The sequence below is a fragment of the Aquarana catesbeiana genome, linkage group LG01, assembly GCF_042186555.1.
Source record: "Aquarana catesbeiana isolate 2022-GZ linkage group LG01, ASM4218655v1, whole genome shotgun sequence".
In the NCBI taxonomy this organism is placed as follows: Eukaryota; Metazoa; Chordata; class Amphibia; order Anura; family Ranidae; genus Aquarana; species Aquarana catesbeiana.
This window is the reverse complement of record NC_133324.1, coordinates 88,276,204-88,290,381: the sequence shown is the minus strand read 5'-3', so window position 1 is coordinate 88,290,381 and position 14,178 is coordinate 88,276,204. Positions and strand designations below refer to the sequence as shown.

Sequence of the window (14,178 nt, the reverse complement as noted above, 5' to 3'; positions counted from 1 at the left end):
AGTATACAACTTTGTTACAGTACTCTTTATTCTAAACTATTTTCTTTTTTCTAATAAATTAGTTATTGGATTTTAATCTTCCTTAACTGTCCTTTGTATGGTCAACTTCTGACAATGTTTTAACTTCTGTTTGCAATTTTCTGTCCTGGTGACAATGTTCTCCATTTACTGTCTTCTTAAAATTACCTCAAGTTAAATGCTCAAAATATGTGCTTACTAAAAATGCAAATCCAATCACATTCCCTTTTTATGGGGTGACAACACTTTGTCCCCATTTTCTAAATGTTCTCCTGCATTGTCACCATGTCATTTAGACTTTAGATGGAGAGCACAAGTGGCTGTTTCAACACCCATGGGTTAGACACAGGAACATTGTTGCCGCTATCAAGAAACCTGCTCTGAGAAAGGTTTTGCAGCCATTGATGGATTGCATGTACTAGAGATAATACGTGGCTAATAGGGCACTGCAGGAGAGCTGAGATACCACAAAGACTTAAAAGAAGGGTGAAAATAAGCAACTGTACTGTAAAAAACAAAAAACCATTTATTTAGAGTTTCCGTTTACAATTTTTGCTTTTCTTTCTTTATAGATGTTGAGGTGGAGAGGGCAGTTGGAGACAGCAGTGGCATTAACATCACTTGGAGTCCGGATTCAAACTTCAGCTGTGGTCACATTGTGACGTGGGTTCCGTCCTTTCATCTTCAAAGGGCTGACCTGCAGTGGAAGAGGTTTTCACCACATGTGACAAGTGCTTTCATCCACACAGGTAAGTTGAAACGCAATTGATGGACATATCAAAAATATGAAGTCATACAGTGCCTTGAAAAAGTATTCATACCCCTTGAAATTTTCCACATTTTGTCATGTTACAACCAAAAACGTAAATGTATTTTATTGGGATTTTATGTGATAGACCAACACAAAGTGGCACATAATTGTGAAGTGGAAGGATAAATGGTTTTCAACATTTTTTACAAATAAATATCTGAACAGTGTAGCGTGTAGCTAAAAACTAGTGGAACCAATTGCCTGCAGATGTCACCTAATTAATAAATAAGAGTCCACCTATGTGTAATTTTTTTTTTTACATAGTAGGTGAGGTTGAAAAAAGACACAAGTCCATCAAGTCCAACCTATGTGTGTGATTATGTGTCAGTATTACATTGTATATCCCTGTATGTTGCGGTCATTCAGGTGATTATCTAATAGTTTCTTGAAGCTATCAATGCTCCCCGCTGAGACCACCGCCTGTGGAAGGGAATTCCACATCCTTGCCGCTCTTACAGTAAAGAACCCTCTGCGTAGTTTAAGGTTAAACCTCTTTTCTTCTAATTGTAATGAGTGGCCACGAGTCTTATTAAACTCTCTTCTGCGAAAAAGTTTTATCCCTATTGTGGGGTCACCAGTACAGTATTTGTAAATTGAAATCATATCCCCTCTCAAGCGTCTCTTCTCCAGAGAGAATAAGTTCAGTGCTCGCAACCTTTCCTCATAACTAAGATCCTCCAGACCCTTTATTAGCTTTGTTGCCCTTCTTTGTACTCGCTCCATTTCCAGTACATCCTTCCTGAGGACTGGTGCCCAGAACTGGACAGCATACTCCAGGTGCGGCCGGACCAGAGTCTTGTAGAGCGGGAGAATTATCGTTTTATCTCTTGCGTTGATCCCCTTTTAATGCATGCCAATATTCTGTTTGCTTTATTAGCAGCAGCTTGGCATTGCATGCCATTGCTGAGCCTATCATCTACTAGGACCCCCAGGTCCTTTTCCATCCTAGATTCCCCCAGAGGTTCTCCCCCCAGTGTATAGATTGCATTCATATTTTTGCCACCCAAATGCATAATTTTACATTTTTCTACATTGAACCTCATTTGCCATGTAGTCGCCCACCCCATTAATTTGTTCAGGTCTTTTTGCAAGGTTTCCACATCCTGCGGAGAAGTTATTGCCCGGCTAACTGGTCTGTAATTCCCAGGGATGTATTTTGGGCCCTTTTTAAATATTGGTGCTACATTGGCTTTTCTCCAATCAGCTGGTACCATTCCAGTCAATAGACTGTCTGTAAAAATTAGGAACAACGGTCTGGCAATCACTTGACTGAGTTCCTAAGTACCCTCGGATGCAAGCCATCTGGTCCCGGTGATTTATTAATGTTAAGTTTCTCAAGTCTAATTTTAATTCTGTCCTCTGTTAACCATGGAGGTGCTTCCTGTGTTGTGTCATGAGGATAAACACTGCAGTTTTGGTTACTGAAGCCCCCCGATTCACTTGTGAAGACTGAGGAGAAGAATAAATTCAATACCTTCGCCATCTCCCCATCCTTTGTAACCAGATGTCCTTCCTAATTTCCTAATTTAATCTTAGTATAAATACAGCTGTTCTGTGAAGCCCCCAGATGTTTGTTAGAGAACCTTGGTGAACAAACAGCATCATGAAGGCAAAGGAACACACCAGACAGGTCAGGGATAATGTTGTGGAGAAGTTTAAAGTGGTGTTGGGTTATAAAAAGTATTTCAAGCTTTGAACATCTCACGGAGCACTGTTAAATCCATCATCCAAAAATGGAAAGAGTATGGCACAACTGCAAACCTACCAAGACATGACCGTCCACCTAAACTGACAGGTCGGGCAAGGAGAGCATTAATCAGAGAAGCAGCCAAGAGGCCCATGGTAACTCTGGAGGAGCTGCAGAGATCAACAGCTCAGGTGGGAGAATCTGTCCACAGGACAACTATTAGTCGTGCACTCCTTTATGGAAAAGTGGCAAGAAGAAAGCAATTGTTGAAAGAAAGCCATAAGAAGTTCTGTTTGCAGTTTTCGAGAAGTCATATGGGGACACAGCAAACATTTGGAAGAAGGTGCTCTGGTCAGATGAGACCAAAATTGAACTTTTTGGCCTAAAAGCAAAACGCTTTGTGTGGCGAAAAACTAACACTGCACATCACCCTGAACACACCATCCCCACCGTGAAACATGGTGGTGGCAGCATCATGTTGTGGGGATGCTTTTCTTCAGCGGGAAAAGGGAAGCTGGTCAGAGTTGAGAAGGGAAGATGGATGGAGCCACATACAGGGCAATCTTAGAAGAAAACCTGTTAGTCTGCAAAAGACTTGAGATTGGGGTGGAGGTTCACCTTCCAGCAGGACATTGACTACGGCAACGACGAATATACAGCCAGAGCTACAATGGAATGGTTTAGATCAAAGCATATTCATGTGTTAGAATGGCCCAGTCAAAGTCCAGACCTAAATTCAATTGAGAATCAGTCTCTTCAGACTTTCTCCATCCACTCTGACAGAGCTTGATCCATTTTGCAAAGAAGAATGGGCAAAAATGTCACTCTCTAGATGTGCAAATCTGATAGAGACATCCCCAAAAAGACTTTCCCCTGTAATTATAATGAAAGGTGATTCTACAAAGAATTGACTCGGGGGGCTGATTACAAATGCACGCAACACTTTTCAGAAATGTATTTGTAAAAACTTTTTAAAACCATTTATCATTTAAATTCCACTTCACAATTATGTGCCACTTTGTGTTGGGCTATCACATAAAATGCCAATAAATTACATTTAAGTTTTTGGTTGTAACATGACAAAATGTGGAAAATTTCAAGGGGTATGAACACTTTTTCAAGGCACTGTATTTTGGCCTGCATTGTAAAGTAGTTTATTCAAGGTGCCAGCCTATACATTTTCTTTATTTGAAATGTGATTTCACTGTGCTTGGGAAACCTGTGCTTTCAGGCACTTGCTCTTGATTAAATAAGTTAACTTTTATATCTTTGCGTTACCTCTACCCACTGCCATTTCTCTGTGTTTTTTCCACCCACTTTTTTTTTTTTATCAACCGGTAATTTTAATTGTTGATTAAAAAAAATCATATCAAAAAAAGCCAGCATGACTCCCCCTTCATCAGCGCTATATATTTCAGAAAATCTAGAACATTACATAATACCAATTAATATGTGATCTAGATTTTGTGCTATATATTAATATTCAAATCTAGACATCTTTTTTATCATCATTATGACTGTGTGTTTTTAGCTTATTCTTGTAGTCCTGATGAAGGGGAGAGTAGTGTTGTCCCTGAAACACATTGGCTGTTTTTATATGCCTTTTTTGTATCAACATTTAAAATTATCTTGGACTCTTGTATCTGATTTTGATCTGGCTCTCCTTTTATGTATTTTTATGGTTTGAGTTACTGTTCAGTGTCCATGAGTGAAGTTTTGCTGCGTGAGTGCTGCCTCGCCAGAGCTTTTTGAGCTTGTTTGAATTTTTCCTTTATCTAACTACACATGTAAGTCTGAAAGTTCTCAGTGCCTCTTTGAGTTTGATGTGCTTGTGAGTATAGAGACATTTTTTTATAGGGAATATTTCCCTTCACTTTCGGTCCAATAGCCAAAACAGGAAGTAAGAGGAAATCCCTGCAGATTAAGGTAATCCCAGATGACCAGAACTAGTGTCCCCTTTGGAAGATTTCCCGTCTATTACTATGTTTCCCCAAAAATAAGCCCGGGTCTTATATTAATTTTGGCTACAAAAAACACATCAGGGCTTATATTCAGTGATGTCTTATTTATTTACGGTATGTAAAAAAGTTCCTGAGTCCCCTGTCTTCTCTCCCCTCTCCCCCTGTCAACTCAGGAGTAGGCATTATAAAAATCCTGTAATCTCAAAAATAAACCCTAAAGTCCTTGTATTGCGTAATCGCACTGTAAAAGGATCAGATAATGTCCAGTGTGTGGATTTATTTAACATTATTGTGGAAAATACCTTATTTACAGTGCTGCTGGACGCTCACGTGACCTGCCAGGGTCTCCTTCCCCGCTCCAAGCATTGCAGAGGGAGAGGCCGAGATGCTCGCTGATGTCGGGCACTGCAGAGGGAGGGGCCGCTGACGTCAGTCGGGAGGAGAGCTCCTGCAGGTCACATGAGCGTCCAGCGGTTCTGTAAAAAAGGTATTTTCCACAATAATGTTACATAAAGACTCACACTAGTCATTATTTAATCCTTTTACAGCGTGGATTACATGATTTTACAAGGACTTTAACTGGGGCTTATTTTCAGGGTATATATTGCAGCCATCCTAGAAAATCATGATAGGTCTTATTTTGGGGGAAAAGCTATGCTTTTCTGGGACAACCCAAAACTTGGGATTTTCTTTTACTTTCATAGTCAATGATAATGGTCAATGGAACAAATAGAAAGGGTGAATCTCCTTAATTGGGGCACAAACAGCAATCAAAACTGGCAGGTGTTCTAATCTTTAGTTATACTTGAAAGTCTGCCTCTTCCAATCGGTTTATAAGTTCCAGGCGGTGGCAGCCCGTAATGCAGGGCACAGGGGAGACACCCCCCTAATCCAAGCGTAGATTCCAATGGGGTTTTTTATTTTTTATTTTTTTAGAAGCACATGTTTAAAGTCAAGGGCTCCAAAGGGCTTCAAAAATGGGTGGGCTCGGGGTGCAGAGCACTGTCCTCTGAGCCCACCCAGTTGTGTTTGTGTGGCAACAGCAAATTCTCCTCCCGGCCAACCAGGAAGCGGGTCCTGAGACCCATCACCCGGCTGAGAGGAGAAGGAGACACAGGGAAGCCACCATGAAGCACCAGGAGGAGTAGACGCCGCCCCAGAGGAAGCTCTGCACGCGACTTAGATGGGGTAAGTGTGGGGCTGGTGACTGACCGGAAGTTGGTGGGGATGCCTGTGACCTGACTAACCGAGGGGGTGGATTGTTTGCCGGAACACACCCCCACACCCCCCCCCCCCGCAAAAAAAATACCACCAGCCGCAACTGGTTACAGAACTTCAGTGGGTCTTAGAGGCGCTATCATTTGAAAACTCATTGACAAGGGGTGGTGCTTCATTCTTGGAGGCAACGAGGCTTCATCTCAACTTTGACTTGATCAAGGCCTCATGCACATCCTAGGCCTGTTATCAAAGGGACTGTTTTAATAATTAACACAGGCACTTGCAAGGTTTTGGCGCTTCAACATTGTTGCTTTAAAAATGTTAAAGGCCAGGTTCGCTTTTCATTAAGATGACTTTTGACCTTCTTGAAATATTTTTCTCAGAACAAATGCAGGCTGGTGTTCAGCACAACGTATCGCTGTATGGCTGCAGAGAGAACAGGTTTGAGCAACTGAAAAGCCTCATGGGATACACAGAGGAGCTATGTAAGTCATTCCACAGTCACCATTACTACAGCCCGTTAGCCACAGCAACAGAATGCAGCTTTGAGTTCTTTGAAACAGCAACTACTGGCTTTCCAGTCATTACTGGATCATGGAATGTGAACAAGGAAACTATTTACCCACAGTATGGTTGTGTGTGGAAGGGCCCTATGGACTGCTTCCTAGGGACTTCTTATTAATTGTATTAATATTATGTGCAAATGTATGTGTGTGTGTATATACAGTATCTCACAAAGGTGAGTACACCCCTCACATTTTTGTAAGTGTTTTGTTCTATCTTTTCATGTGACAACACTGAAGAAATGACACTTTGCTACAATTTTCTCTTCCACTCCTCCGTGACGACATCACAGAGCTGGTGGATGTTAGAGACCTTGCACTCCTCCACCTCCCATTTAAGGATGCCCAACAGATGCTCAATAGACTTTAGGTCTGGAGACCTGCTTGGCCAGTCCATCACCTTTACCCTCAGCTTTTTTAACAAGGCAGTGGTCGTCTTGGAGGTGTGTTTGTGGTCATTGTCATGTTGGAATACTGCCCTGCAGCTCAGTCTCCGAAGGGAGGGGGTCATGCTCTGTTTCAGTATTTCACAGTACGAAGGAATTCATGGTTCCCTCAATGAACTGTAGCTCCCCAGTGCTGGCAGCACTCATGCAGCCCCAGACCATGACACTCTCACCACCATGCTTGACTGTAGGCAAGACACACTTGTTTTTGTACTCCTCATGTGGTTGCCGCCACACACGCTTGACATGATCTGAACCAAATAAGTTTATCTTGGTCTCATCAGACCATAGGATGTGGTTCCAGTAATCCGTGTCCTTAGTCCGCTTGTCTTCAGCAAACTGTTTGCAGACTTTCTTGTGCATCATATTTAGAAGAGGCTTCCTTCTGGGATGGCGAGCGGCCTGTTACAAAGTGTTTTTTTTTTTACTATACTCTTGGCACGCAGGCGCCGTGTACAGCTGACTCAGGTGTTCAGCTTTGGTTCTTTTCGGCGGCTCCCTTGTTCCTACTGCGTAAGCGCTGTGCCTGCACACTACAGGGGGGTCATTATCCGCCGAGGGGAACTTTCTCGGCAGAACACCGGCAGTTTAGACATTAATGGCTGTGTGTTGAGTTATTTTGAGGGAACAGCAAATTTACACTGTTATACAAGCTGTACACTCACTACTTTACATTGTAGCAAAGTGTCATTTCTTCAGTGTTGTCACATGAAAAAATATTATAAAATATTTACACAAATGTGAGGGGTGTACTCACTTTTGTGAGATACTGTGTGTATATGTATGTGTCTATATATAGTGTGTGTGTGTGTGTGTATGTGTATGTATGTATATATATATATATATATATATATATATATATATATATATATATATATATATATTAATATAATATAATATAATTTTAGAATTTTTTGTGACATTAACCCCTTTACAGCACCAATATACATATATGCAGAGACAAGGCCAGTGGGCCTTAACATCCAGCCAATACAAAAGTGCATTGTTCTCTTGTTCTTGGGCATGATCCAACGGTGTTCTCGGAACTGTGACCAAGTTGTCCCAGATAGCTCACTGTCAAATATGGACAATTGGAATCTTCCCCCAATCAGCTCCTGATGACGTCAGCACTGTATAGCCAATCAGTGTTGCATGATTGGAAGCCCCTCCTACCAGTCTCAAGCACCATGGCCCTTTTAAAGCTCTGGCTCCAGCTGGTGCAAAGGGGTAAATGAATGCCATATACTGTTAGTGTATTGTAAGTTCTTCATTTTAACTTCAAATCTTTTGTATTAACAGCTCCCAAAGTGGCACCAAATTTTACTGTCCAGGATACAACATCAAAATCTATACTGGTGAAATGGGATCCTATTCCAGAAGATGACCTACGTGGGTTTTTGCAGGGTTATCTGGTCTACGTAGTGAAAAATCAGAGCGATTCCTACTTTGCCAAGTTCAAAGATCTAGGTAAATTCTTTAGCTTCTCTTAGCCCCCATTTTCACACCTGGGCATTTTTACCTGCGTTTTTTGCACCTAAGCCTTTGTGTGACAACACTTGGCAATAGAAATCCTGCTCTCTATGCTCTTTCACTCAAACACGGTACATGGACATTTTTATTTTTAGACCTGTGTTGTGCATTTTGGCAAATCGTTTAGACTGCAAAAAAATACATGTATATAAGCTCTTCCATAAGTGCTTACAAGTTGTGAATGAAGGCTCACTTACTGTCTTTGCTCTTTTTTTTTTTTTTCCTCACTTGTACAGTTGTGCTCATAAGTTTACATACCCTGGCAGAATTTATGAGAATATGAATGATAATACAAAAACTTTTCTTTCACTCATGGTTAGTGTTTGGCTGAAGCCATTTATTATCAATCAACTGTGTTTACTCTTTTTAAATCGTAATCACAACAGAAACTACCCAAATGACCCTGATCAAAAGATTACATACCCTAGTGATTTTGGCCTGATAACATGCACACACGTTGACACAAAGGGGTTTGAATGGCTATTAAAGAGGAAGTAAACCCTGATGGGTTTTACTTCCTCTCTTGCTCCCTGCAAATTAAAAGCATAATGGGCTAGTATGCATCCCATACTAGCCTATTATGGTGACACTTACCTGTAAATGAATCCCGCGCTGTCCACTGTGCAGGCCACGTCCATCTTCGCCCCTCTTGCTTCTTGGTCCACGGACTCCGGCTCTGTGACTGGCCAGGGAAAAAAACAGCACGGAGGTCCGTTTCTTCACAGCGCATGCGCTGATGACCTCATCGGCGCACGTTTAGGAGATATTTCCACTACCTATAGGTAAGCCTTATTCTAGGCTTACCTATAGGTAAAAGTCAGAAAGGAAGGTTTACAACCACTTTAAAAGGTAACAATCATATCTGAAAAATTGCCAGGAAATCATAAATTCTGCCAGGGTATGTAAAATTATGAGCACAACTGTATATCATATTTGTTTTTCTCATATCTCTTGTTTTCTTTCTTTCTTTCTTTCTTTCTTTCTTTCTTTCTTTCTTTCTTTCTTTCTTTCTTTCTTTCTTTCTTTCTTTCTTTCTTTCTTTCTTTCTTTCTTTCTTTCTTTCTTTCTTTCTTTCTTTCTTTCTTTCTTTCTTTCTTTTCTCTTCTCTTTCTTTCTTGGGTCACCTATCACTTTTTCCCACTGAAAAATATTAATTCAATTTAATTAAAAGAACTTTATAACATTTTTCATTAAAGTAACTTTTTTATTTTCCCCAGTTCATCACTCTGAGACAAAAATGAAGAATATCACAGACCCAACTGTAAGGAGATTAGAAATTGGAGATCTACAAAGTGGAACAAATTACCAATTGGGTCTGCAGGCCTATACCAGAGGGGGGCCAGGCCCAATCAGATCATTCAGTGTTGTAACCAATGACAATGGTGTGTACTTAACTGTCACAAATGTTTTCATATGTCACCTTATCGGTACCAGTGCTATTTAAAGCCTTTTTTTCAATTACTGTGCTTTATGAGAGAAGACTGTTGGTATAAGGTACCTTGTGGGTTCTTATATGTATTGGTATATGTATACCTTACCCAGTTAGTCAAATATATACATTTCAAGACTGCAAAACGTGTATATATAGGTTGCAGCTATGAAGTTGTTTACAGAGGTTATGGCTATCAGCCATAACTCTGGTATTTTTCACTAAATTTGGATATTTTTAGCCAGCGGCTGGCTTTCTAATGAAAAGCTCATGGGCCGCTGGAACACTTTTAGAAGTGGTGGTAGGGGATGCCGACCCCCACCATCCATAAATAAGGGACAGTGTAAAAAAAGAAAAAAAATTAAAGCACCCCCATTCCTCTGTGCTCGTGCGCAGAAGCGAACGCATACGTAAGTCGCGCATGCATATGTAAACGGTGTTTGCACACATTTGAGGTATCACCAAGAACGTTCGAGCGAGAGCAATAATTCTAGACCTCCTCTGTAACTCTAAACTGGTAACATGTAAACATTTTTAAAGCGTCACCTATGGAGATTTTTAAGTACCATAGTTTGTCACCATTCCACGAGTGTGCACAATTTTAAAGATTGACATGTTAGGTAGTTATTTATTTGGTGTAACATCATCTTTCACATCTTTTACAAAAAAATTGGGGCATATAATTGTGTTGATTTTTTTTTTTTTTTGTAATTCATTAAAATGTTTTTTTTCCCACAAAATGGCATTTGAAAAACTGCTGCACAAATGCTGCGTTACATAAAAATCGCCTTTTTATTCCCTAGGGTATATATATATATATATATATATATACATTTTTTTTTTTTATTATAATTTGATTCTTGGGGGTTACAAGTAATGTTCTAGCAAAAAACTAGAAATAAAAACTTGAAATAAAAATCTTGGTCTTCAGGTAGATATATATATATATATATATATATATATATATATATATATATATATATATATATATATATATATATATATATATATATATGTATGTATGTTATCTATAGTCAACATTATTATTACTAATTTTGATGACAATGATATCAAAAATATGTGTTTTTTTTTTAAATCAAGAGTGTGATTCTATGCAAATAAAGCTAATATTTATTGATCCTTATAAAACATGAAAACTTATAGCCTCATTTGTTTAGCCAAATACCAGAAAATGGCAAGTCTAAATTTCTTTCTCTTTCTGTTTAAAGCTGTCGGTTTAATCCTCGCCATTCTCATCCCGATTGTAGTCGCCGTTGTACTTGGTATAGTCACAATGGCCATATGTTACCACAAAAGAGAGTGGTAAGTAAAGAAGTGCCTGTGTGGTGAATCTTTTTGTAACTGCAGAAAGATTCTAGCTGAAGGACTTCCTTTTTACACTTATTTATTTTACACTTATTGTGAACGATCTATAATTTTTTCCCAATATGCTATGGCTGCTGTTGGAAGTTGTGCTTGGAATTTTCCCTTTTCAAAATAGTGTAATAAAGAAAACACTAAACAGTGTGTCTGTGAAGGTTCTCCTTTATCCAGGTCATGGTATATCTAGTAGTAGGTAGTCACATTCAACTGGACTTGTTCTGTCATGTTGAAGATGTTTCATAGCTTGTCCAAGTCACTTCTTCAGTTCTAACGAGTGTCAGGAACATACCCCAGCATTTATATCTAAACAGGGAGCGCATGCACCTTGTGTGTTTGCTCTTCTTTTAATAGACCCAAACATACTCTAGATCCTAGAGCCTGCTGAGGTGGCAACTACTCCTGGTCTAGAAGTCCTAACCATGACAGCTTCTCCCTCTTATTTTTCATCTGAGGGTACACATGACATTCTGTCTAGAAAAAGACAGCATATCGCTTTTCTTTATGTTACTGTTTTCCCTCTCAGATTACTGATTTTTTTTTTTTATTGTAAGCATTTAAATTGGTCAAAATAAATAAAAAGAAAGCATACGCAGGGGTACACAGAATAGTCACTTTTAGACGAGGGGTTACAGTTGAAATGATGATGTCCGATTGATCGGTCTTTTAGATGATGTTCAAGCAAAATGAAAGTCCGCGATACTTACCTTTCCTTCAGCGGTTCCAATGACCCTCTCCAGCGCTGGCATCTTCTACCCAGCTTCTTCCGAGTACCAGGCTGCAGTCAATTTCATTGCCCAGCATGAGACACTTGCGCAGGAATTTAGTCATCCTGGCACAGATCCTTGCACAGCTCAGTGTACATGCTAAAGAAGACTGCGAGCAGGCAGGTAGGTTTATGTCACTGCAGAAGAGACATTTCATGTCTCTTCTGTAATAAAGAGCCTGCCTTCTCGAAGTCTCACAATTGAGACTTTAATTCCGCTTTTAGGCACATCTCTCAACAGCTGACATGTAGCATGCATAGGGTCTATATATGTATATGCTGTATGTATGTATATAATGTAGGTATTTGTTTTTAATACAAAAATGGCATGCGATCTGTTTGTACAGGATCAAAGAAACTTTCTACCCAGATATTCCAAACCCTGAAAACAGCAAAGCTCTGCAGTTTGAGAAGAACGTCAGCGAGGTAAGTCTGCCACCCCTGCAAGCTGTACAGCAGCAGATGCAAATTTACTAAGTCAATTTACTTTTATTGTGCTTGTTTTTGTTTTATGTTTTTTTATGTCTGGGGCTTCACTAAGAGGATTTTCCGCTGATTCCTGATTTTTCGGCAACCATTAAACAGACAGGAAGTAGAAGATTTTCATTTACTTCTTGTTATGTATGACACCCTTCAGATAGACATGAAGGGAAGAGACCTCTCCCAAACACTCTCCTGACATACAAAGCCACAAGGTGGATTAAAGGCTTAGGAGTTATTTTCTCACAAATTTAAGTAGCTCTAATGCACTTTTCTTTTTCGTTTTGGATATAGCGTGGAAGGTTTAAAGCCTGTAATTTTTTTTTTTCTTTTTTGTCTATGTCCCCTAAGGGGAAATCTCTTTTCACTTTGTGTCTCAGAGACACAGCAGGATGTGCAGTAAACTCTCCAAAGCCAAGGAAAATCACTCTTCAACAAGTGTCCCCTTTGGAAGAGCTTTCCACTGTTCTTGTTCCAGAGATGCTAAAAAGTTTGGAAAATAGAGAGGGTGAATCTCCCGGTGGTGACACAGCATTAAAAACCTTTGTAGTGTACATGCACGGGTAGCACTAGACCTTGTCAGTGAATGATAGGTCTGTGGCAGCATGACACGTGGACAGGGACGGACTGACCATTCGGGCTCTCGGGAACTGCCCGAGGGCCCCATGCCACTAAGGGGCCCCATCAGGGTTGCCAGCCTCAATAAAACCAGGAACAATATGTTAAAATCTGTGTAAAAAATCCCAAGATTATAGCTGCTCCACCTCTCCGGTACCTTTTCAGTGTGTGTATGTGTATTCTGTGTGTGTGTATACTGTGTGTGTATATTGTGTGTCTGTATGTGTGTGTGTGTGTGTGTATACTGTGTGGCCCCATAATCTCTTATTGCCTGGGGGCCCCATAATCTTTTATTGCCTGGGGGCCCCATAATCTGTTATTGCCTGGGGGCCCCATAATCTGTTATTGCCTGGGGGCCCCATAATCTGTTATTGCCTGGGGGCCCCATAATCTGTTATTGCCTGGGGGCCCCATAATCTGTTATTGCCTGGGGGCCCCATAATCTGTTATTGCCCGGGGGCCCCATAATCTGTTATTGCCCGGGGGCCCCATAATCTGTTATTGCCCGGGGGCCCCATAATCTGTTATTGCCCGGGGGCCCCATAATCTGTTATTGCCCGGGGCCCCCATAATCTCCTATTGCCCGGGGGCCCCATGAGTTGTCAGTCCGCCCCTGCACATGGATAGTCCTCAGGCTCCTTCAGACATGTGAAGATTGAGTAGGTTAGAATCACCGTGCATGAATATAAAGTCTTGGAAACTCTAGCATGTTGGAGAACAATGATTACTTTATTAGTGTACGGCATAAAAAATAGCCATTCATGAGCCTCTCTCTCACTGCAGTAGACACTCCAGATCACCATTATTATATTAGAACACAGACTGCAATGCCCATGACCAGCTGATCAAAGCCATGAAGAAGGAGCCCCAATCCCCACCAAACATGTTTTCTACATTTAATGTCATACTTTTTTAACCTCCCTGGCGGTTTTCCCGAGTGTGGCTCGGGGTTAAAATTCAGTACCATTAGCGGTAACCCCGAGCCACACTCGGGATCGCATTGCAGGATCCTGGGGCGGCGTTACTTACCTTGTCCCCGGGATCCTGCGATGTCCCCCGCAGTGTCCGAGGACTCCGTCCTCCTCCGAAGCCTCTCCGTGCCAGGCTCCGTTCCCTGCGAGCGGCGCGACGCAGGGGGGTGGAGCCTGGCGGCAAATTCAAAAAAATGTCAGAATCATAACACATACAGTACTGTAATCTTACAGATTACAGTACTGTATGAAATGATTTCACATCCCTTTTGTCCCCAGTGCTCTGGCCCATGCCCTGCA

General features: G+C 40.9%; 1 protein-coding gene across 2 annotated transcripts in view; it reads left to right on the top strand.

The window, feature by feature from the left end:
• Positions 1-14,178, top strand: part of LOC141132721 (leukemia inhibitory factor receptor-like) — a 150,127-nt gene that overhangs the window by 122,845 nt on the left and 13,104 nt on the right. For both annotated transcript variants that reach the window (XR_012242959.1, XM_073621483.1), the window contains exons 14-19: positions 591-767; positions 6,079-6,180; positions 8,004-8,171; positions 9,452-9,616; positions 10,893-10,986; positions 12,157-12,235. Coding sequence is in view for 1 of the 2 variants with exons in the window: in XM_073621483.1 (XP_073477584.1) it covers positions 591-767; positions 6,079-6,180; positions 8,004-8,171; positions 9,452-9,616; positions 10,893-10,986; positions 12,157-12,235 (785 nt within the window). In the remaining variant the exon portion in view is untranslated. The remainder of the gene's footprint in view (positions 1-590; positions 768-6,078; positions 6,181-8,003; positions 8,172-9,451; positions 9,617-10,892; positions 10,987-12,156; positions 12,236-14,178) is intronic.